General features: G+C 35.0%; 1 protein-coding gene across 3 annotated transcripts in view; it reads right to left on the bottom strand.

Moving 5' to 3' along the window:
* Positions 1–26445, bottom strand: part of LOC138704806 (uncharacterized) — a 180492-nt gene that overhangs the window by 42615 nt on the left and 111432 nt on the right. For all 3 annotated transcript variants that reach the window (XM_069833082.1, XM_069833099.1, XM_069833091.1), the window contains exon 2: positions 1048–1267. In XM_069833082.1, coding sequence (XP_069689183.1) covers positions 1048–1267 — 220 coding nt within the window. The remainder of the gene's footprint in view (positions 1–1047; positions 1268–26445) is intronic.

The raw sequence follows: 26445 nt of genomic DNA, 5'->3' as shown, positions 1-26445 counted from the left end.
AGAATGTTTCTGATCTCTTATTATGAATTTCAAAATTCACTCGAAGTGCAATTTTTTCTTGTGGGTCTACTGCTGTCTTAATATTTTCCTTTAATTCCATGCATGTCGAACATTGGTCTGTTGCTGGAGACCCAAAGCCAACATTATAATTCTCAACGAATACTTTTCTAAAATATTCATATTTCACTTTTAATTCTTCAGGTTCAACTCTGTTATTGTAAGTTTTCCAAAGATGTGTTATTGAGAAGTGGCTGGGAAGATATTGCCGTTTTGATTTTCCTCGGCAGTAATGTGAATCAACGGTCTTTATGGACTCGATGAAATTTTTGACATGCATAATTTTATCTTTCTTTGTTTTTAACAATGGTCTCCTCCTCCTCTCAATTCTTTAGGAGGTTCTCCGGTGCATAAAATATACCAGATGGTAAGTGTATTTCAAAGCAGAAATGTGCACTGGAAGGGAGTTAGTTAGTTTTGTGATCATTATGTTCTTATTGGCAGGCAATTGTAATGGAGTTGGAAAGTTTAGGAACAACAACTGAGTATCCAGCGAATTAGTTAGTTTTGGAACAGTAGAGACTGTGGATTTGGATAGTTTCGTTGCAGTGACCATTTTTATATGCATGATTTGACAGGGAATTAAGAGTTTTAGTACACAAACTTTACATCTTCTTTTAGGGGAGAAATTGAGGATCAAGATGGAATTGATATCGAATTTTTGACAATTTTGGAGTTAGTGAGTTTTGAAATTGGGCAACTCATTTGAGATTTCAATTTTATTTTGGATCGATTCTTCAACATAACCTTCTGCGACAGTATTGGATTTCCAACCTCCGTGACGTTTCAATGAATAGAATAGAATAATCGATACTTGCGCTTTCATATTGCTACAATGGTATTTTCTGATTGGTGGAACACCTGAACTTTAATGAATATGTGTACTTTAATGAGATCCATTAAAGGGTTGCTACCAGGTGTATAATTACTACATTTCGGCATGGTCGAGCATAAAATATAATTTCGTGTCAAAACATGGGAATGACTCACCGCCCATGTAGACAGAGAGACCGGCGATGGCGAGCACTGTGAGCACGACGAGGAACACTGCCACGGCGAGCAGGGCGCTGCACAGGCGGCCGCGCCGAGCGCGAGAGTCCCGGTACAGCGAGCTGGGCTCGTCCCGCCACAGCACCCACGAGGACGACCCGCTGCACGTCGAGGAGTGCTGGCTGCTCACGTAACCGCGCAGGGGGTCCAGGCTCGCGCCCTGTAACAATAGAATACTTCACGTAACATGTATTTCCATAACAGTTATTGTGGACATTTAAATAGTTGCTGGCCACATCATCAAAAAGCACTCTGCGCGTTCTTAAGTAAATACATGTTACTTAAAAGATAAAGTTTCAATTATTTTAAAGAGAAACATGTAATATTCCCAAAGCGATAGTACTGCGTGTTCAGTTCAAAGTGTGTCATGGCTCGCTGTATGCCGTCATGTGGCTAGTCGTTGAGCCTAGAGAATTCAATCTTCCTACACTTCCGCAGAGGCGTATTACTTATGAGCCAGAGAAGTTGCCTAGCAAGTACGGCGTTCATTCTGAAGAGTACTTACCGATACGTACGGTAACACCTGTAAAGGCAGGAATGTGAACTGTTTAGAAACACGTACTGAGGTGAGTTTTTTCTTACTGTCGGGATATGGGAAGAGGATTAAGATGATTACTTACGTATTTGTTGACATTAACTTCGACGGTCAACATGGACACGGAGCATTTGCTTTCTATTGTGGAATGTTGCCGTACGCAACCGATGATAACAAATACCCTGCGTACGACTTGCCCGCGCAAAACACAGTTCGAAAGAGGTTATGGTAGCACACAGACCGTACAGACCTCCATCTGTTGCTACGACGTTCAAGTTATACCGTACACGTTCTCAAGTTCAGATTGAACGCCTTGATTAATAGGCAACTTCTCTGACATAAGAGCTGAAACTCGCTTGAAATCGCCTTCTCACAACAGTGACGTCATGACACAATTTGAACTGAACACCCAGTATAAATACATGGAAGGAGCGTATCTATTACAAACGTTCATCTCAACTTTCTGAACAGTACAGTTTCAATTTCACAGATAATAGCGTTGTTGTACCCGGTCCAGACGCAACAACTTGGTTAAAATATTTCATATTGTGAAAAGTTTTATATAACATTCTTATTGAATTTGGTATTCCCAAGAAACTAGTTAGATTAATTAAAATGTGTCTCAATGAAACTTACAGCAGAGTACATATAGGTCAGCTTCTGTCTGATGCCTTTCCAATTCACTGCGGGCTAAAGCAAGGAGATGCACTATCATCTTTACTTTTTAACTTCGCTCTAAAATATGCCATTAGGAAAGTTCAGGATAACACAGACGGTTTGGAATTGAACGGGTTACATCAGCTTCTTGTCTATGCGGATGACGTGAATATGTTAGGAGAAAATCCATAAACGATTAGGGAAAACACGGGAATTTTACTGGAAGCAAGTAAAGCGATCGGTTTGTAAGTAAATCCCGAAAATATGAAATATATGATTATGTCTTGTGACCAGAATATTGCACGAAATGGAAATATAAAAATTGGAGATTTATCTTTCGAAGAGGTGAAAAAATTCAAATATCTTGGAGCAACAGTAACAAATATAAATGACACTCGGGAGGAAATTAAACTTAGAATAAATATGGGAAATGTGTGTTATTATTCGGTTGAGAAGCTTTTGTCATCTAGTCTACTGTCAAAAATCTGAAAGTTAGAATTTATAAAACAGTTATATTACCGGTTGTTCTGTATGGTTATGAAACTTGGACTCTCACTTTGAGAGAGGAACAGAGATTAAGGGTGTTTGAGAATAAGGTTCTTAGGAAAATACTTGGGGCTAAAGGGATTACACAGAACAGTTATACAACGCAGAACTGCATGCATTGTATTTTTATCCTGACATAATTAGGAACATTAAATTCAGACGTTTGAGATGGACAGGGCATGTAGCACGTATGGGAGAATCCAGAAATGCATATAGAATGTAAGTTGGGAGGCCGGAGCGAAAAAGACCTTTGGGAAGGCCGAGACGTAGATGGGAAGATAATATTAAAATGAATTTGAGGGAGGTGGGATATGATGGTAGAGACTGGATTAATCTTGCTCAGGATAGGGACCAATGGCGGGCTTATATGAGGGCGGCAATGAACCTCCGGGTAAGTAAGTAAGTAAGTAATTATAAAGATGAGCGACTGTTCAAGATATTATTTTGCGAATACCTTCCGAGCCGCAATACGGAAGGCCATAGCACATCTGCGGACAGTGAAAGTGTCGCTTAGCGGTAAAGAAATAAAATAGGCGCACTGTATTAGACAATTTTTGCGGATGTTCTATTTTCTTTTATTTCTTGTAATTTTCTTTTTAGTGGTGATTAACCCTTCTTTGTGTATGTCCTTGATGGAACACAACCACAAACCTCCATTGTCTTCAGCGCTGGACATTGTGTGTGTTTTGAGATGTCTTTCAGTGAATTTCTTGTATGTACTGTGCGACCGTAAACAGAGAGGAATTTCTAATAAGTTGACTCTTTTGTCTTGAGTGTATTTGCAGTTAGGAACCTGCTGCTTTTCTCCAAACGGCCGACAGTTGATTATGGATCGTCGTGGTGTAACAGGCTTGCTTAGCAGAAAGCAGAAGTGACCACACAAAAATGTGGCAGCCTACAGAGTTTTATAATCTAAGGAGAGTTTGTTATGTGGTAGTTACATTCATCTTACTTGTTGCTTAAGTTACGCTCGAATGAACACAAGTTCATGGCTCATCGACTGACGTATTTTAAATCACTGATGCGTTGTGGTTAATGTTTCGGTCTGTACTGCAATACCACGCAATTTAAATTTAAAACTTGACTGGTACATGGGAAAATCATCAGTGTCCATAAACAAAAACATATAGGCCAAAAAATTTAAATTATACTTACTACTACATTTGCTTCACTATTGTGCTTTGATTTGTTGTCATTTTTCTCTACTCTCTTGCGAGTTGCCAGTATGGGCAGCCATTATGGTTCAGTCTAGTATTAAAACTTGGTCGTAAAATAAAAGTAACATACATACATTACATACATACATACATACATACATACATACATACATACATACATACACACATTTTATTTTATTTTAGTAGGTTATTTTACGACGCTTTATCAACATCTTAGGTTATTTAGCGTCTAAATGATTTGAAGGTGATAATGCCGGTGAAATGAGTCCGGGATCCAGCACCGATAGTTACCCAGCGCTCGTATTGGGTTGAGGGAAACCCCAGGAAAAACCTCAACCAGGTAACTTGCCCCGGCGGGAATCGAACCCAGCCAACTGATTTCGCGGCCAGACGCGCTAACCGTTACTCCACAGGTGTGGAACATACATACATACATACATACATACATACATACATACATACATACACACACACATACCGAGAGATACCATATTAACAGAAGAAACAGAAAAGAGCTTAAGAAAATGGCAAGAGCAGTGGACTATCTCAACTAAAGGCGCAATAACGAAAATTCCTATCAATTAAAGACAGATTGAAGATAAAGTTACCTATCGGGGACAAATTTACTTCTATCGTGACAGGTCATGGCTTCACAAGATCGTACCTTCACAGGTTCAAGATTATTCCAACACCAACGTGGCCTTGCAGACTACAAGAAGAACAGACAGTCAACCATATAATACTAAGAAAAAGAAAGTAGAATTCTACGAGCTAATATAATACGCACAGGTCAAACCTGGCCTCCACCATTTGATTAGTTCACAAAAACATACCTAAAAAGTTTCAGAAAATTTGTAAAATCCATAGAATTTGGCAAAATGTAACAGTAATTGAAATTAGAAATAATACTAACAATGATAGTAACCTAAAATAGAAGAAGTACAATTAGGCAACACCTGTATCTATAAGAATTTCAAGATCTCAATCGAAATTGTAAATATCTTGTTCTCATGTCGTAAATTATGTAACTAATTATTGTAATATTTTATGTAAAGCATGTAGTATTACTCCAATTTAATGGAGCACGCTGATATAAAAAAACACATACATACATACATACATACATACATACACACATGTACATCCATTCATAAGTTACATACATGCATACATACAATCATAAATTTCAAAGGAGAGATGGCCACCAAGCAGAACTGATCTCATTATTAAATACTTAAAGGAATATTGTAAATTCATAAGACTTCGGGATCCGATACAGTCCTGGAAATATTAACGTACGACTATTTGGAAATCTTTGGAGATAGATGTTCCAATCCCATGCCATGTTTGCATATTCTCCTACTGCTCCATACATTGAATGAATATCGACTAATGTAGCATTCAAACCTTCTACTCGTATTACTTCAAATATTGGCGAGTGAGCTCACTGAAAGATTAACACACCTAGCTGATAGAATGTTCATGATGGAATACATGTGATCGAAAGACGTGCGTATAGTATAAACTGACAGGCGTTTCACAATACTACAGTATCATTCATAAAACATCAGAACGTAAAGTAAGCGACACATTAATGGCAAAACTATTAGTGCAGAGGAAAAAGTAAATATTATGTTGTCTTATACGCATTTTTCTTAAACAAATACGAAAATACATGACTCCTCCCTGATGTTAAGAAAGATACACTACTACTTCTGGATTCATGGAGTGGTCGGAAAGATGACACTATATTTACTGATGAAGAAGGAAACAATGCTTTACATAATAAAACAATTAAAACACAGATTATCCTTCCAAAAACTGGAAGATTTGTGCAGCCTTTGGATGTGTATTCTTTTAGGCAGTATAAACTTGTAATTGGAAGACTAGAAGAGTATTTCAGTCATAAAAGTATCTGTGAAAACATACCAGACACATTGCACGATAGGGACTTCATAATGACATTACATTCTCTTGTATATAATCAGTTTCATTCACATGTCCTCAAAGACATACGCGTGGAGAGATGTGGATATGTGACGGAGAAACATGTGAGAAAGTTTGATAACGTTCTGGCAACAGTGTTGCATGTTGGAAACACTGTGTTTGTGTTACAGAAGAGTGTGAAAAACAAGCCATATAAAATGTTTGTACTGATCATTGGCTCTTTGTTCCGACCACTTCATTTCGAATCCACTTCATCATACTTAAGGTGAGTCACATAGTTACTAGCCTACATATTTTAAAGGCAAATTGAATTTGTATTTCAACAAGGGTACTGTATTGATGTGAGTTATGAGAAAAAGAAAATAGACTAGAGCAATGGCGGGCATTCCTGCTGCATTGCCTCAGCGAAGCATCAAACTTACCCCCTACCTTCCCCTTCCCCCACTCTATGAAAATACTGCGCGTGTACGTGGCGGATTATACTGGATTGCTGTACTTCGGAGCTTCATTAGTGATACAATGTCTTTCACAGAATCATATGAATTGAGAGGATATCATACTTACAAGAAAGGCAGTTCTTTCATTTCTCATGTTTAGGGTCAGTTACAAATATTCAGGACTCGAACTTAAGTATGCACATTCTTAAAATAGACCACCTGTTATACGAGTTCAAAGAACACAGATTCAGTGATTTTCAAAGGATGGAGAAAGATTTCAATATTTTTGCCACTCCTTTTCATGTTTAAATTGAAAATGTTATCCCAGAATTGCAGTTAGAGGTACTGGTTTTGCATAATGATGGTTTCTTGAAAGCAGAATGTGAAGGTCTACTGGGGGCTCAAATTTTTTAAAAGATGTCCAGTACTATATATCCACTCTTAGCCAGTTTGCTTAAAAAATAATGAGTACCGTCATTTCCCATAACTATGGTCCTGGAACATAACTGTTGTCCACGACACAACTAATCAAATTTTGTAGTCCATAACGTAGTACCTCGTTTAGACTATCTATATTTTTTCTGTACTATAGTTTGAATTCAAGTCACTGCAGCTATCTACGAACGGTCTAAGTTACTTCTACAATGATCTTTGAATGGTTGTATCGTGGACCATAGTTGTGTTCCAGGACCACAGTTATGGGAAATGACGGTATGTATTCATCAACCTACCAGTGCGAACAGCTGTTTTCTCAAATGGAATTTATAAAGTCCAGCCACAGTTCCCGCTTAAGCGATGCTCATCTCCTTGCGCAACTGAAAATAGCATGCACAGATATAAATCCCAATTTCCAAGAAATTGCTTTGAAAAATGATTAATTAAATATCACGTGAATGGACTATTCTAATTACATATGGTAGATAGGAGTGTAGTGGCGCAACTGTCTCTAAATCCGTCACTGCATTGTAGAGTGCAACCCCTCCCACAGTATGTAGTTGCCATTTAAATCCTGTCTTGTGGGTTGCGTTCATTTTGCCCACCACTGGACTAGAGCATTAATGCGAGAGCTGTGATACAGTGTCGCGGAACTATGAGGATCTGAGTGAGCGCAAGAAGCGGCATAAGAAGCATCGATTTTCAAGTCACATTTCATAAACGAGGAAAAAGAGAAACGAATGACTATCACCACGTTTCCTAACGAACGAAAATTAGCTTAAATATGCATTTTCATTAAATTCAAGCAATATGACCTAAGACGGTTCCCTTGAGAGAGTTATAAACCAAAATTAAACTTTCTGAAATAGTGGGACCGTTTAGTCATACAGACTGCATGATTTAAAAAAGTAAGAGAAGTCCACGGCAATTCCGTAAAAAAGGATGTTCTTCCTTCTCTTACAGAACTCGAGCTTAGGTCCGTTTGTTTCTATCCTGTTTATACTGGGAAAACATAACCTAAACCAGAAACTAATATAAGTTAGTCAATTCATTTCTACCAGTTGATTTGATTCAATGGCTGCATAATTTTTTAATGTCGAGCTATTTATCATAATTTTCAGTTTCAAATTGATTTGGACTGATAAGGTTTCTTTTCACATGCTTTATGCAAACACTAGTAGCTATTTGTGTGAGGTTTCTGCCACCATTGTCAAATAATGCTATACATTGACATTATACAGTTTTTTAGCTATTGAGTCACGCTTGCTTGGACATTGTGGTTGCGAAGAATGTTTATTGCCCAAAGAAATGAGGAAGTTATTTCTCTGCAGTATTTGAGACTTGCAAAGACACACACTTACAGAATGAATTAGATGTAGATTCCCACATTTCCCGGCTCTGTACATGCGTTACACATGTACGTAGAGTCAGTGTATTTGCTGTGAACAGTCTTATTATTGAAATTTACGATGGAAGTACACGAAATGGAATTATTTCATTGTTGTAAATCAATTATTTGTTAATTTTACTATATTCTATATTTTAAAGATTTAATTAAATTTATTAGTATATACTTTTCTGAGTGTAAAGGAGTGTCAATTTTTGAAATCCATTACTGTCTTTGCATTTACATACTAATGTTTGAATTAATTTCATCATATTCTTCTAGATAAATAAAATCAAACAGTTTTGAAGCCTTGGCATATTATCAGCCTCAGCTTTTCATTTCGAGATATATTTATACCACGAGGAGTAAAATAAGTTAATAACATTACTATAGGCCTTCAAAATCTCAAAATGTGTTATTCTGCATGTCACTTGTAAGTTCGCTCAGTCCATATTAAAAAAAAAACTAGGCAAGTCCTTTCATAAAAATGGACTTAACGCGTTTTGGGATCACACACTTCAATTTAGGTTAGGGCGAGTTTTGAACCCAGGCTCCCTGATTTATATTCCCAGAGCTCTAGCGTTAAGCTGCCGTGGATTCCTTTAAAGAGGTGAATGCTTTGATTTTATGAGTAAAGTTCTGAAACTTACCAAGAATCTGGAACTGAACATACGAAATTAGGTTAGCAATACATCACAAAAGTCTCTTGTGAATTCGGTGCCTGGATGGTTTCTAATCACTAGACAGTGGATGCGGGATGACTTAAGGAAAAGTGAAGTTGTTTCGTATCGGAGTATATGGCACGTTCCGCGCCGTCCATCTTTTGTGTACCTGGCGAGTACAGCAGCGTACATAACGAAGGAACCCCGGTTCCCATTGCGTTGCAACGCAATGTGTGCAGTTGTGTTATCCTGCTCAAGTATTTAGTACGAGTTGAATAGTGTAGTGCTGATCCATTCATAATGTCGAAGTCAAAACGTTAAATTCGCTTAGAGATACGAAATGCAATTAAGAACTATGAGAGTGACATTTTATGTATTAACGAAGACAATATCGTGTGTAATGTATGTAATATTGAAATAAAAACCAGAACAACTCAAGCTATAGAGAAACATTGAAACAGTACATCGCACAGGAAGTGCGTTGAAATGAAATCTGAGGAACCATCATCATCATCATCATCATCATCATCATCATCATCATCATCATAATTTAGTTGTGCGGGTCTAAACAACACGTGCAACACGATCCTCAGTACAAATATTCCTCTAAAGAAATTGAGTGATCCCCATTTTAGAGTTTTTCTTCAGAAATTCTCTCGATACAAAAACTGTTTAAGCGATAGGCGAAGACGATTCAGCTTCGACAACTTACGAGAATATATCGTCGTTTACTGCAACGCTGGTAATTGCATCAATGATGACGAGGACTGAATCTTGCTAGGTATGTACTACAGTACGTTATTTTTCTTTTCCTTCTGACTGTACGGAGATACAGTAGCATGTTGACGTCGTCTGTTTACGTTTAAAACCTGTTCAGCCAATGGTCTGAATGAAAAAAATGTAACAAATAGTAAATGTGCACCTACATTCAACGATAAGTCATTCCGCATTCACTGTCTACTAATCACATTCAAAATCAGTGGATATGAACTCAGGGGGTTGTGACGAATTGCTACTCGTATGTATATGTATGCGACTCTTGTCAGCTATAATGATATAGAAAACTGTTTCGTTTGCCTTTTTGACAATTTGCCATTGCTAAACTTTCTTCCTGAAACATAATACATTCTTGGTGCATGGCTTGAAATTAATGTTTCCTTTCAAGATTGGCTGGGACTTAAACCCAGGTCACTGGCGCGATTAGACTGCGATGTAGACTGAACTAGTAACCTAAACTTCGTGAAAGAGCTCCGCTGTTCATCAATATGAGGTTCAACGTCACTATCAATAGGGTTATGATTAAAGGACGGAAAAATGTGCGTTATGCCTTAAGTTCAGTGTCAACGGACTATAGTGTTATCATTCACCCATGTAAACAGCGGCAAGGGAGTGCAGTCTGGTAATGAGAACTTACCCATCACTCCATTCAATCGATCTATAAATACTGGAATGAAGTTGTAACATAGTTATGATGATTTAAAAACTTACCTCGAATGTTAACTGCCACCGCCTGAATGATTAAAGGATGCATTATACTGAACAACAATCTACATCCGTAAATTATCGAAAGAGAAAGCTTCTTTCCGTGTCACAAGATGTTAGAGGTGCAAATGAAAAAAGCGCCATAGTATCGTCGTTTTTCCCTCCATTCAAAATGTTACACATAACTGTATAGCCTAACCAGTATTTTTTTTTTTGCAGAATTTATGGAATTTTTCTTTCGCCTTTTCAACTCTAACATGTTGACTATCAAGTTTCTTTAACGGAATATTTGCAGAAATCATCATATTACATAAATCACATCAAATTCAGATCGTGTATGTTTTTCATTATTTGATGTCGAAGACCTTTGTACGCTTTCGGTATGTTTCTTGCTGTTAAAACAAAATCAATGGTTTTTCATGAACTTGTAAAAATGTCTACGGTTAAGTACTCTTTGTCCCTTGTGGCAGCTCACGAGTGGTGAGAAGATATATAAATTAAACACAGAAATTGCCGCTCTATGTATTTTAATTTAACATTTGCGCACGGCACAGAAAATATTTTCCCCTTGCGGAATCAAAATCTCTCTTCCGTATTTATTTAGTAGACTGTTTAATTCCAAATCCTTCGATTTAGGTATTTTAAATCACTTTTACACACCACTAGCACATGCACAAAGGCAATAAACAATATTTTTAACACCTGGCTTCCTTCCCCATACGACTAGAAGTTGACACTGAAGGTCACTGAAGGTACTGCCGCCCTCTCGTAGTGCATTTATGTTATTACGCTTGTACCTGTGACGTCATCCATACTTCAGACCACACTAACCTGTATCGCGTGGTAACGCACATTTTTCCACCCTCTAGTTATGATATAGCTATGTCTGGTGTTTTCCTAGAAAGAACAGAAATAAATGAAATACTTATGTAAATCCTACCCGTGTACGTTTCACCGTCCTCGATGTTTCTGCTGTAAGCCTTCAGGCATGAAGCGTAGAGGTCATCTCTGTAATGTCGCGATCGCTCGAAGACTATAACCTTGCCGTGAAATATGTGACAACTGCCTATGCTGCACAAATACTGAGCAGGCATGCCGTCTTCTACATTTAACATTTCTTCTGTACATTCCTCCCCCCAACAATACGTTTAAGTGTAAAGTAATAAATTACAAATATAGCAGTCTTCACATCTCTCTCTCTCTCTCTCTCTCTCTCTCTCTCTGAAGCTAAAACTTGGTTCAATGCTAATGGTTTAATTTTGAATGAATCTAAGAGAGAAACTATTCCATTTACTCTAATTGTAGTAGTACTAATAATATCAATAATTTTAATATGTTGGGTATTATTGTTGACTCTAGGCCAGCGGTGATCAAAACTCGAATTGCAGTGATTACATGCGACAGACAGCCTATGAAGTAAGGAGACGGAGGAAAGGTACTTGGCATGAAAACTACAACCAGTGGTGGTTCCTGTACTAACATCTTGATCAATCCCGCGGATAAAAATCTCAAGCTTTGCTGTATCAGTAATGTCACTGCTGTCATCAAGAGCCAGTGAATAATATACGATTTTTCTTGCTACTTTTTTTAACCTTCCTATTGAATACAATCAAGAATTTTCTCAATTCTTCTCTCCATACTTGGTCGAGAAATTCGTAGTTTTTCAGAATTAAAAGTTTCTTATGGACAAGTTATTTAAGCTATTTTAATCATTACTTTTTTTTTAGAAATTCTGTTCTATTAAAAGGCTTTAGAGCACGAGATATTTCAAACCCCATTAGGTTGCTGATTTTCTTATATTTATTTATGTCATCTTTCTCTTCCTGGCTATGTTTTAAGACATGTCAATTCCTGGCGTTTAACAGTTCGTTGGCACATAATATTGAATCAGTTTTTCTACAATATTATTATTAAATAACTAATAAATAGTTACCCTCATCTAAAGATTAAGTAGATTAAAATTGAGATGAAACCTAATAATTTTATCCTTCTAGGGAGAAGATCTAAAAATATCAGAATTCATGTACGTACAGGAGAATTATAGAAACACATACTTAGTGGTCAGTAATAATAATAATAATAATAATAATAATAATAATAATAATAATAATAATAATAATAATAATAATAATAATAATAATACATTATTTTGCATGGCAATTAATGTTTCTATATACTCCTAATTGAACCGTTGAGCAAAGTAAACATATTACATTTTGTCCGATAGAACAACAAAGAAGTTTTCCTTCTCATTCTTTACAAAACCACCTCTTACTGCTTGTAGAGATAGAGTTTGTAGAGCGACATGGTACCGCCACTGCTTGCCTTCAGTACGTGAATGAAACACACAGAAATGTACAGGAAAGTCCTCGCATCCGTTTGATTGTCTGTGATTACACGATGTAATCACGACACCCGCTTTGGTCACTGCTGCTCTAGACTAACCTGGGAGCACCATGTTAATAATGTAGGCCCTATGTATCAAAATGTCCAGAATATTGTATTTGCTGAAAAGCTTAAGAATTTTCTTCCCTTAAACTCATTAAAAACTGCTTATTATGCCTATTTTAATAGTCTTTTAAAGTATGTAATTATTTTGTGGGGAGATAGTCCTCACATCGACAAGTTGTTTACGTTGCAAAAAAGAGTAATTAGAATAAACACTAATTCTTCAAATTAATGATGAACACTGTCGACCACTTTTTCCAAAAGAAAGGGTATTAACAGTTACTTGTTTATAAAAATTTAAATTATGGTTTATTTAAGGACGCTCGTAACTGCCGAGGTTATATCAGCGTCGCCTATGTGCCGGAATTTTGTCCCACAGGAGTTCTTTTACATGCCAGTAAATCTACTGACATGAGCCTGTCGCATAATTTCAAGCCACTGAACTATAAGAGCAGATTGCAACGTCGTAGTGAGAGAGGGAGTCTTGTGTACAGAGACAGACCTGAGTTCGTTGACCTCTTACATCTTTGTTACGAGAAGAAAGAAAACTGTGTTAGCGGCGATGTTGCCAGTCTGTTGAAACTTCAAACTTAATTTTCTAATTAAATGTGCATTTAATCACAAAACGTAATATAGGTTTTCTATTCATTTAAGTGTACCCTATTATCCCTTTCAATCTGCAAGGTTATTTCACTTCCACCCTGTATATACTATAAATTTAAAATTATTTATTAGTATGTTAATTAGATTTTTCATAGCTATATGAAGCTTTAATAAAACTTCAAATTTATTATTTTTTAAATACTAATCTATTTTCAATTATACGTATAGAGTTTTCGTGTTATTATGCAATACAAAAATGTGTGTTGTCCAAACTGTAACTGTTGGCTATTTGAGCAGTAAGTAGTTAACATACAGATAAGGATAAGAGTTGAGTGACAATTACGAGTATTATCAGTGAATTATGAAACCTAGCAAAATTAATAAACTAAGAAATTATCTTCATAATAATTGTTATTACCAATAACAGATAAATTCTGTAGGACCAAAAATTATTATTTACGAATCTTCACAAGGGAAGATTTTTCTGGAAAATTTATAATGACTGTCAGTACAATAATTATTACAAAAATTAGCAAAAACAATAAGATAAAAATAACAATAAGGAAATATTTTCCATAAAATTGTTAATTTTACCAGAACAATAAAGTTATAAAAGTTAGCGCAATCAATATGGTAAAATATAGATTAATGGGAGAATATTTTTCAGGAAGATGTATAATTTTATCAGTATAATAAAATTATGAAACTTAACAAAATCAATGAGCTAAAAACTGCTTAATTAGAAGATGTTTTCAGCTATATTTATAATTTTATCAGTAGAATTATAAAATTTAGCAAACTCAAAATTGGGAAAATTTTCATCACCGATTGAAATTCTTAATAATAATAATAATAATAATAATAATAATAATAATAATAATAATAATAATAATAATAATAGGAATTATATTAATCACAAATTAAACAATTTTATAAAGGTAACGGGTGTCATTAACAATGTGTTTAAATCAATACAAACTTTAACTGAAACCAGAATAAGATTGTATAACATACTTGCTCTTTCGACTTTATTATATGATATTGAAAACTGGGAAATTAAGACAAAAGATAAATCAAGAATAACTGCGGCGGAAATGACATATTTAAGGACACCGTGTTATAAATGGAACGACTACAAAGCAAATGAGGCCTCTACAGTCATAACTCACGATATCCAAAAAAGTATTTATACTTTAATAATTCATAAACTTATATAAAACAAACGATTTTACATAGTTATTAACAGTCATTAGTATTTAAATTTATAATAGTTGGCATATTTAAAATAATTACTGCCAATTAGTGATATGTAAGTTTTTGCTTAATTGCCAAAAAAACAAGTTTCTGGATTAATAATTATATATATAAAAGTTTCTGGATATTGTGAGATAAAATTATAAGTCAAAGTGGATACGGCATATCAATAGGATAGATATCCTAGATTGCTGAAAACTTACACCTCGGCGGGCACAAGAAACCATGGAAGACCATTGAAGAAACTGCACGACCTCTAATATGAGATAGGAAAGGGTCATCTGTGACTCAACTCCTTGGAAGCTACGTGATGATGGTAGTAGTAATAATAATAATAATGATAATAATAATAATAAATAATAATAATAATAATAATAATTATTATTATTATTATTATTATTATTATTATTATTATTACTTAAAAATGGCTTTCAAGGAACCCGCAGGTTCATTGCCGCCCTCACATAAGCCCGCCATCGGTCCTTATCTTGAGCAAGATTAATCCAGTCTCTATCATCATATCCTACCTCCCTCAAATCCAATAATGATAATAATAATAATAATAATAATAATAATAGTGATAATAATAATAATTATTATTATTATTATAATGGTAATAATGTAAAAAAATAATAATAATAGTACTAATAATAATAACAGTAATAATAATAGTGATAATAATGTTATTATCACTAATAATAATAATAACAATAATAATAATAACAATGATAATAATAATAATAGTAATAATAATAATAATAATAATAATAATAATAATAATAATCCGTTGTACACAAATAAGGTTTATAGATACAGTGTTGCCTACGAGAAAAATGACGATCGTGTTCCTGTTCCTCTCAGGTTGAAGGTTCTTCGTGTCACGTTCATCAATTTCGTGAGTGGAATTTTTATCCCACGTGTTTGAAGGGTAAGAGCTATGACTACAACCGTAACACAGTGATGGTCAAATCTCTTCGTTACGTAGCACAGATGATGTGATTTCAAGGTTTAACCGAGGAATTTCTTAATTTCAGAAGTATGCATTATCTTCTAGTATGTAAGTATAAGTTGCGGCCTTGTAGAATGAATAACTCTTCGCTTCCTATGAACGTGTGCTAGCGCGTCTATTAACAAAAGAGGTTCGGTTCCGATTGTCTGTCGGAAGATATTGAATATTACCTCTCTTCAGTATGGATGAAGTATATCTCTTGACTTATCCGTTGTTATATTTTTGTCTCAAGTGATGTCCGTGTGCCATGATTTTTACTTACGAAATATTCCGCTTTAACACGCCACGCATCGATGGAACTGGTCTAAGAACCGAATTCTTGAAAGCACCGTTACTAAGTGGAAGCGACAACGCCTACAACATTTTCATTTATAAGGTTCAGACCTGTCTTCGGACAGTTGACTAAACAACAACATCGACAACGACGACGACATCAGCAGGAGCAACAACAACGAAGAAATTTGCTTATTTTCAGTTCATTTTATTGCTCAATATCCAGCTGTTATTATTTTTTTAGTTGGTTATTTAACGACGCTGTATCAACTACGAGGTTATTTAACGTCGATGAGACTGGTGATAGCGAGATGATATTTGGCGAGATGAGGCCGAGGATTCGCCATAGATTACCTGGCATTCACATTACGGTTGGGGAAAACCTCGGAAAAGACCCAACCAGTAATCAGCCCAAGCAGGGATCGAACCCGCGCCCGAGCGCAACTTCAGACCGGTAGGCAAGCGCCTTAACCGACAGAGCCACGCTGGTGGCTACAGCTGTTATTGTGTTTGTTAATTTTACTGACAGTGTTACCAGGTTATTATTTTTTTATAGTTTCATGAAAGTGATATAAAACAGTATATTGGCATAAAATATCTCTAGTATACGACTATCCACTTTTAATTACAGATTGAAACTGATATTGCTTCTTATATTGTTCGTGTTCAAATTTAATCCCATGATGGAGATGCAGACCATGTGATGCTAGAATAGCTAGAATCACTTGGAGAATAAATGTTTCCTTGCTGTTGAGATTATGTTATCAGTTTATGCTATTATGCTGGTATTTGCGTAAGTATTCCAACGTGAATAATACAGTAAGTGCTACTTGTATTTCCGCAAGTATTCCGGTGTAAGTAATACAATACTACTTGTATTTGCATAAGTATTTCAGAGTGAATAATAAAGTGTATTTCCTTTTCCGTAAGTACTTCAGAGTAAATAATACAATATACTTGTATTTCCATAAGAATTTCAAAGTGATTAATACAATATTTCTTGTGTTTGCAGAAGTATTTCAGAGTGAATAATAAAATATACAAGAAGGCTTTGTTCATTAATTTCATTTTTACTAAAATAGTTGTATTCCACTTCGATTATCAATATATATTAAACAATATTTGATACATGACTATCCAAAATCTCATACAGCAGAAGCTATAGCATAACCTAAATAACATAAACAAGATAAATTATAGAAAAGTTTTAATTAAAGATGATGAAATAAACATGAACCATTTTAAAAGGTACAATTATTGAAAGTACAATGTTGGCAAACAAAGAAACAAATGCTAGGGAAGTGATAAAAATTGCAGGATAATCAGCCATGATTGGTTGAAACACATCCTTTCATACCGTTTTATTGGTCAAAAGTAGTATGACGCAGTAAAAGTGTAATAGTCACTGAAAAAATTAGGCCAAACTGGGACTCGAATCTGCATTGCCTGTGTGACAAATAGAATGTCTAGATCACTTAGCCACCGCAGAGAGATACACTCATAGTAAAATGAAAGTACGGTATATTGAACCATAATGAAAAATTAAATTTCATGAAAAATAATAAAATAATCCCAACATCAATCTCAATAAGAATAAAGTGGAAAATTGGAGAACGACATAATCTGTTACAACACCTTTTGTGTCTGCAATAAATTCTACTTAAGACTAGTTCACAATAAACCGGGAACGGAAACGACAACGAGAACGGAAATAATGTTAAAATAAATGTATTTAACAATAAACTATTGTGAATGCTCACATTTAAATACATTTATTTTAACAATATTTCCGTTCTCGTTCTCGTTGTCTCTTCCGTTCCTGGTTTATTGTGAACCAGCCTATAAACTTTTGTTCTCGGTACAGAGTGCGCCACTTATTCTTTCAAACTGTTTTGTACACCACAGCCGAATCGGCTGGTTTTAGCCGAGAATAAGTCTACGTTAGCGCCCGCGTCAGTGGGTGGGTAAGTTCATCTGATAAAACGACGAGACACGAGCCTGGGAGCAAGACCGGAAGGAAGTGATTCCGAGCGAGTCAACCTTCATAATTACCTCGTGAAAAACAAGAGTATAAAATAAGCATCACGCTAACTTTTTCCTTCGCTTGAAGACTTTACGGAAGTTCTGTTATGGTGGTTCATATCGTGGCTGAACTAATTATGACCAAGACAAGTGGCGTAGCTGTATACAACACCGAATTACCTACGTGTATTATACTCGTGCTTGCGGCTGGCTACGTGAGTTTGGATCTCGTGTAGGGCATGAATGTCCATTATGTCTCATGACTTCTGATGGAGACCCAGCATCGTGATGTTTCCATGACAACTACCCGATACAGCAAGACGCTAAAGACTGAAGAGGACAAAATGCTTAAGGTTTCCACAAAACCTTACATTTCGACCTTTTAAATTTCGGATAAGCCAAAGAGAGATTGAAAAACTTTTAACGGCTTTTTCTTAGACTAAGCAAATGAAATGTTTGAACACCTACATTTTATCTATGTTTTATTAGGTGCGACAGACTACACCTGCCCTCAGAAATATGTCACAATAGTACATTACGACACAAAGTTGGGAAGTGCTTTTTAACAAAATCGAGGAAAAGTTTGAAAAACGAGCAACGCTAGTATATTTTGAAAATATTTTTAAAAATCTTAATATATAGTACGTACTTTACACTATGAACAGCTGACTGATGTTAGCAGCCTGGCCAACATACATCATCAACTTCAATGTGAAGGAGTAAAAATGATTTAGGTACTTGTAATATTTCGGTTTCAATTGGAATAATTTTTATTACTTTTTGTTCAGTGAAGTTTGAATTGTTTAAATAAAGTTCAGTACATTCAAATGCAATAATTTGTTTCGTATAATAATTAACACTGCCTCTTGCGTATGAATTTTACATACTTGTATCATACATCACATTAGGGAAAACACGGAAATTTTACTTGAAGCAAGTAAAGCGATAGGTTTGGAAGTAAACCCCGAAAAAACGAAGTATATGATTATGTCTTGTGACCAGAATATTCTACGAAATGGAAATATAAAAATTTGATATTTATCTTTTGAAGAGATGGAAAAATTCAAATACCTTGGAGAAACAGTAACAAATACAAATGACACTCGGTAGGAAATTAAACGCAGAATATATATGGGAATTATTATTCGGTCGAGAAACTTTTGTCATCCAGTCTGCTGTCAAAAAATCTGAAAGTTAGAATTTATATAAAACAGTTATATTACCGGTTGTTCTGTGTGGTTGTGAAACTTGGACTCTCACTTTGAGAGAGAAACAGAGATTAAGGATGTTTGGAAATAAGGTTATTAAGAAACTATTTGAGGCTAAAAGGAATGAAGTTACAGGAGAATTGAGAAAGTTACACAACGCAGAACTGCATGCATTGTATTTTTCACCTGACATAATTAGGAACATTAAATCCAGACATTTGAGATGGGCAGGGCATGCAGCACGTATGGGCGAATCCAGAAATGCATATAGAGTGTTAGTTGGGAGGCCGGAGGGAAAAAGACCTTTGGGGAGGCCGAGACGTAGATGGGAGGATAATATTAAAATGGATTTGAGGGAGGTGGGATATGATGATAGAGACTGGATTAATCTAGCACAGGATAGGGACCGATGGTGGGCTTATGTGAGGGCGACAATGAACCTTCTTAAAAGCCATTTGTAAGTAAGTAGCATACATCATAGAAGGCAGTGCTTTTCATTACAACACTAAAATAGTTATTTGTAATATTTCAACATTCATATCTAAGTTGGCAACTCTGAATTCAGTAAAAGCAGTTTGCTATAACGATGAGAAAACTCACTATCGTGCAAAATTACATTACACATTCGACAGTTGTTAATATAATGGATCTCGCTTCTCTTTAAGAGCGTGCAGTATCGCAAAACATTTTCAGGCAAAACAATCTAAATTACCAGTATTTTAAGAATCTTAGTGATTCAGATTTTAGTCGTATACTTTGCAATTAAGTCGCCGTCTTGGGTGTCAGTAAGAATTCTTGGATATTGCTCCCCGGATTATGCAATAGGCTTCAATACTCACATATTTAATTCCGAATTGTGTTTAGAATATTTGTTTGAGGCAATACAAAGTGTTTTTCTCGATTTCTTAAAACCATGATTTTTGAGATAGTGCAGTATAGTATTTAGGCAGCGATATCTTAATGTCGTCTATCATCTAATATCTTCTTATGCCCCGAGCTCTTCTCCCGTTCACCATTCCTTCCAGTGCATCCTTCAGCAGGCAGTTTCTTCTCAGCCAGTGACGCAACTAATTCCTTTTTTTGTTAATAATAATAATAATAATAATAATAATAATAATAATAATAATAATAATAATAATAATAATAACAATAATAATAGTAATAATAATTCAATCTATTCATAATTTTCGGCTCAAGAACAGGTCTTTCACTGCAAACTCAGCATTCACCAATCTCTCCCATTTTTATTTACTTATTTATTTACTTACTTATTTATGTCTATAACAGGGCAAAGCTCCAATTACAATAGACAGTACAAATATTTGCTTAGAACGTAAAATTGGAGATAATATGAAAAAAAAAGATAAAACAGATACAAATGCAAGATACAAGTGAAAATACAAATAAAAAAACAGATAAATAGACACTACCTAAATAAAAGACACAGATGTAAATATAAATGAAAAATACAAAATAAAAATAAATGAAAAATAGATGAATATAGATATCATAACCAAAAGATGTAAAATGTAGCTATACATTTTTATGTGCAGAAGTGTTTGGTTTTTTAATTTTCTGCTAACTTCCTCTTTGTCTCCGCATATTATCAGTTTATCTTAATGTCGTCTATCATCTGATATCTTCTTCTGCCCCGAACTCTTCTCCCGTTCACCATTCCTTCCAGTGCATCCTTCAGCAGGGAATTTCTTCCCAACAAGTGACCCAACCGATTCCTTTTTCCGTTTCTGATCAGATTCAATATTATTTTTTCTTCACCCAATCAAGTAATAATAATAATAATAATAATAATAATAATAATAATAATAATAATAATAATAGGCTCTTAAGAAGAAGAACGTATAATTAAAGGTAATAATTTTCCGATTTGGTCACAACTAGCAGAGTTTCAAGCCACAAATCGAGCAGAATGAGGGTTCATTCTTGGCACGAAAGTGGATACAAGTTTCTTTATGAGTCTATTCTTGTCTTACTCGATCTTCCGTCATGCTGACCACAAATCATGGAATTTTGCTGCGTGCAAATGTGTTATGTTATGAGATAAGAATGGAGCATACGAGAGCTCTCAATCCGTGAAGGTAGATGGTGGCTATCGTGGTGGTGGTGGTAGTGGTGGTGATGGTGGTGGTGGTGCTGGTGGTGGTGGTGGTGGTGATGGTGGTGGTGGTGGTGGTGGTGGTGGTGATGGTGGTGATGGTGGTGGTGGTGGTGGTGGTGACGGCGACAATGAAAGAGAATCCGTAATGTTCGTGATGCATCACATCTGCATTTGTGTTGCGCATCACGTAATTCGGCACACCGCATTGATGGTCCATATGGAAGTTCCGTTACATCGTAGAGGTGACTGTACTTTCACACCTTGTTGAGCGCTATGTTGTCTAACTGGCAAAGACTCAGTTATGGTGGGATGTGAACATGCTATTGATTGACTTCGTAGCTGGTCAAATTGTTTTACCATTTCTTACTCAACAGAAAAAGGACGAATTATACTCCCATCACTTGCAATTTATTTAATTCACTAAACATTTCATTGAATGAGGTGTAATATGGGATTAAAATGCAGAGCAATAGGAAACATATTCCCGAAATATTAAACTTTAAAAATTTTAGCTTACTATGTTTAAAAGTGGGAGAATAATAATAATAATAATAATAATAATAATAATAATATTATTATTATTATTATTATTATTATTATTATTATTATTATTATTATTATTATTATTATTATTATATACGAAACTGTTAGACTGGCCAACAATTTATCACGCGATATATGAATTGACTTTGCGTAGTCAGATTTTAAAATTGCTCTTTTTTTAATAGACCTGCAAATAGGCCCATAGTCTGCCTACCAAGCCATGTGAACAGCCATGCATACACACACACACGCACGCACACACACAAATACAAACTTGTTTTTGTAAACTTCACTTTTCATCCATCCCCACAGAACAAATCGACAAGAGTAAGATATGGGGACCTTGGTGGCCAATGCACGTGACCACCACGGCCGATCCATCGTTCGGGGAATGAGAAATTTAGATAATGTATAACCTGACAGCTAAAATATGCAGGGGCTCCAACATGCTGGATAAGCATGCCCATTCTTGTAGCGAAGGAAACAACAAACATATTTATTCTACATACATTATGAACAGTGCTGCCCTAAGACTATCTAAAAAATCTACGCATATACCTACTATTCCTTTGTACTTAATCATTTTATCATTGAAATAACTACTGAAGCTTTCCTGGCGACGTGATAATTCGAAATTTTCTCGGGCTTCCAGCCAGGTCATAAGTTGGTGATCCACCGACGTTTCGAGGATGTTCATCTTCCTCATCTTCAGGGTTAAATTATGTCTACGGGTATAAATTATAAACTATAAATTAAGGAGCTGGGTACCCCTAGACATCATTTAACCCTGAAGATGAGGAAGATGAACATCCTCGAAACGTCGGTGGATCACCAACTTATGACCTGGCTGGAAGCCCGAGAAAATTTCGAATCATTTTATCATTTTTTCGCACCATTTCTGAGGCTTGTTATGCGTAACATTCATACAGTTTTATATCCACAAGCACTGAAAATTGGGCACACGTTTGTGTTACCTTTTTACACAGAATAGTCCAGACTACTACCCTTAAAATATCTACTATTCCTCCTAAATCACACTGTACACAATAGCAAAATCTTTCTATTACGTAAAGACGGAGTTTTGTTTCAAGGAATCAGTTCAGTTCAGAAGCTCGGAGAGTGCAGTCGGGTTTTTTGTATGCTCCGTGGTGCGAGTTACTACAGTCTTAACAATGGGTAGAAACAAGGGTGCAAACTGTGAAGGAGGGAGTGGGAAGGATCAGGACAGTCAGATCATTTCCACACTCAAACTTATGTTTGAGGATCTTAAATCTTCAGTGCAGATGGAGGTGAATGAACTAAGAAAATCAGTTGAATTCATGTCTTCCAAGTTCGATAGTCTTAGAGAGGAATTGGCGCACACAAGACATGAACTCAACTCCACGCAGGAGGAGATGAAGAGGCTAGTGAAAGAAAATGACCATCTTAAGCAGGAAGTGAGTGATCTGCAGCAGTACACACGCAGAGACAATATAATACTATTTGGAGTTCCGGAGGTCGATGAACAATCAACTTATGAAGTCATTGACCAAATATCGGAAGCCATAGGCGGTAGTGAATTGGTGCAACATGATGTAAGCATAGCACATCGTATACCATCCAGGCCAGGGAAGACGCGTCCTATTGTCATCCGCTTCACAAAGAGGAGAAGTCGTGATGAATGGCTCCAGCTGTTCAGGAACGAGGCCAAGAAAGACGACAGCGGCCCTGGGATTGCGACAAAGAAAGTCAACAGGGAACTTCCGGAAGGAAGAATCACAGCAGGTGACCAACTGACAGCAGTGACCAGAGACCTTTTGAACAAGACAAAGGATGCAGCACGACTGAAGAATTATAAATTTGTATGGACAAGAGACGGTAAGATATTTGCAAGAAAAGATGAAGCCAGCCCCGTGAGTAAAATCACTAATGTTGACGATGTAAATAATTTGTAAATACTATTGTGTCGGTAACCACGGTTAATTATACAATATAATTGACTTAAAATGGCTAGTAATACTATAATAAATGAAATCCATCAGTGCAAATTTAATAACAATAATAACACAATGGTTTTTAACGATTTACTTCACTGCAATGAGTATATTACCAATATTCTATCAGATCTTAAAATATTTCACTTAAACATTCGTAGCATCAACAAAAATTTTTCCGAACTCTGTGTTTTACTTAATAATTTTTCCTTTTACTTTGATATTATAGTTCTAACTGAAACCTGGCTTGATCATGACTCTGGCTATGATATTAATGGTTATAAAAAATTTGTTAAAAGTAATAAGTATAATAAATGTGATGGTATAGTTGTATATTTCAAGGAAAACATCGTAGTGTCTTTAAGTGATATTGACATTTCCCATTGCAACGCTATACATTTTCAATTAACACTTATTAATGATACTCTTGTTAACCTAACTGCAATTTACAGATCTCCAAAACTATGCAAAAATGAATTTCTGAAAAATTTTGAAAGCTTCTTGTCAATATACAAAGATTTAAACAACCATGTTATTCTTGGTGACATAAACATTCAAATTTTAGAAAATAGATTAGATAATTTTGGCAACACGTATTTAAATATCATGCATGAATATGGATACGTGAAATACTTAAATTCCATTACTCGTCCATCATCCAATTCATGTCTTGACCATATTTTCCTAAAAACGGGAAATAACTTAAATTTTATACCTGGAGTATATGCAAGCGCAATAACAGATCATTATATGACTTTTGCATTGTTGTCAATCAGTAATAAAAGTATTAGCAGAGAAGCCACTGAACCTTCGGACAATTATAAGCTAATTATAAACCATAAAAGCCTAATATCAAATATTAATAATATTAATTGGGAATCTATATTCTACAATGAAGACGCAGATACATGTTTCGATAATTTTTATAAAATACTCTGTAACCTAATTTGTAAATATTCTAATCATGTCCCTCTCAAATTCTCAAGTAAGTACAAAAAAATTAAACCTTGGATTACCACAGGTATTGTTAAATCAATACGATCTAGGGATAAGTTAGCTAAGCAAGTTAAACGAGACCCACAAAACAATGTTTTATTAAATTACTACAGAAAATATAGAAATATTCTCACTAATGTAATAAGAAATCAGAGAATCAAATATTATTCTGAAAAATTTAACAAAAATAAAAATAATCCAAAGCAATTTTGGAAGACCATAAACGAAGCTACTGACACCCAATGTAATAAAAATAGTATATTAAAGACAATTATAAGTCGAAATGGAATAACAATTGAAAATAATGAAACTATCGCAAATGAATTTAACGATCATTTTACTAATGTAAGTCATGACATCGTATCTAATATAAAAAAGAAAGTATTTGGTACTCATCACTATAAGCTTTATAATAAAAGTATATCATCTATGTTTATGTTTCCTGTAAACGAATGTGAAATCATTAATATTGTAAACAGTTTAAAAAATAATGTGGCTCCTGGTATTGATGGTATTACAACAAATACCCTGAAACTTATTATCGAAGCTATTTCTAAACCACTTGCCTTTATATTTAATTTGTGCATATCTCAAGGTGTATTTCCCTCAGCCCTAAAACATGCTGTGGTGATACCAATTCACAAGTCTGGTGACAAAAGTAATCTTAATAATTACAGACCCATTTCACTATTACCCAATCTCTCTAAGGTATTTGAAAAATGTATAAAAACACGGTTAATAACATTTTTAGAAAAAAATAAACTACTAAATGATAATCAATTTGGTTTCAGAAAAAATTTGTGCACTGATGATGCTATTATGGCAGTTACCTCAAAAATAATTCAAGAATTAGATGTAGGAAATAAATGTCTAGGAATTTTTCTAGACTTACAAAAAGCTTTCGATACGGTCAATCACAGTATACTTTTGAATAAAATGGATAGATTAGGAATTAATGGAATTGCTTTAAAATTATTTAAATCTTACTTAAGTAACAGAACTCAAGCAACTAAAATAAATGATCACCTTAGTAAATCACGTAACATTGATATAGGTGTACCTCAGGGGACGATTTTAGGTCCTGTTTTGTTTTTAATATATATCAACGATTTACTTAAAATTGACATTGAGAAATATTCTGGTACTCTGTATTCTTATGCTGATGATACTGTGGTTATATTTAGCGGTTCGAGTTGGAATGAAACTTATCAAAATTCTAACAGTGGTATTAATATTATTAAAGAATGGCTGGATGCTCACTTACTTTCTTTGAACGTTTCTAAAACAAAATTAATACCATTTTCATTAACATCACATGGCCTTGAGCAACTAGAAATAAATAATAATATAAGTATAACTATACATGATTGTAACCTACCTACTTGCTCATGTAACGCTTTGAGTATATCCTCACAAGTTAAATATTTAGGCATTATTATTGACCAACATTTAAAATGGGACAAGCATATCTCCTTTCTGTGTAACAGATTGCGTAAAACAATCCACAAATTTTCCATTCTACGCTCTTATTTACCTGTTTATGTTCTGCGTACTGTGTACTTAGCTCTGTTTCAATCAATAATTCAGTATGGTATTTTAGGTTGGGGAGGAATGGCAAAATCGACTC

This window comes from Periplaneta americana, chromosome 1, assembly GCF_040183065.1.
Source record: "Periplaneta americana isolate PAMFEO1 chromosome 1, P.americana_PAMFEO1_priV1, whole genome shotgun sequence".
In the NCBI taxonomy this organism is placed as follows: domain Eukaryota; kingdom Metazoa; phylum Arthropoda; class Insecta; order Blattodea; family Blattidae; genus Periplaneta; species Periplaneta americana.
The sequence above is the reverse complement of the archived record's forward strand: the minus strand, read 5'-3'. Positions and strand labels throughout refer to the sequence as shown.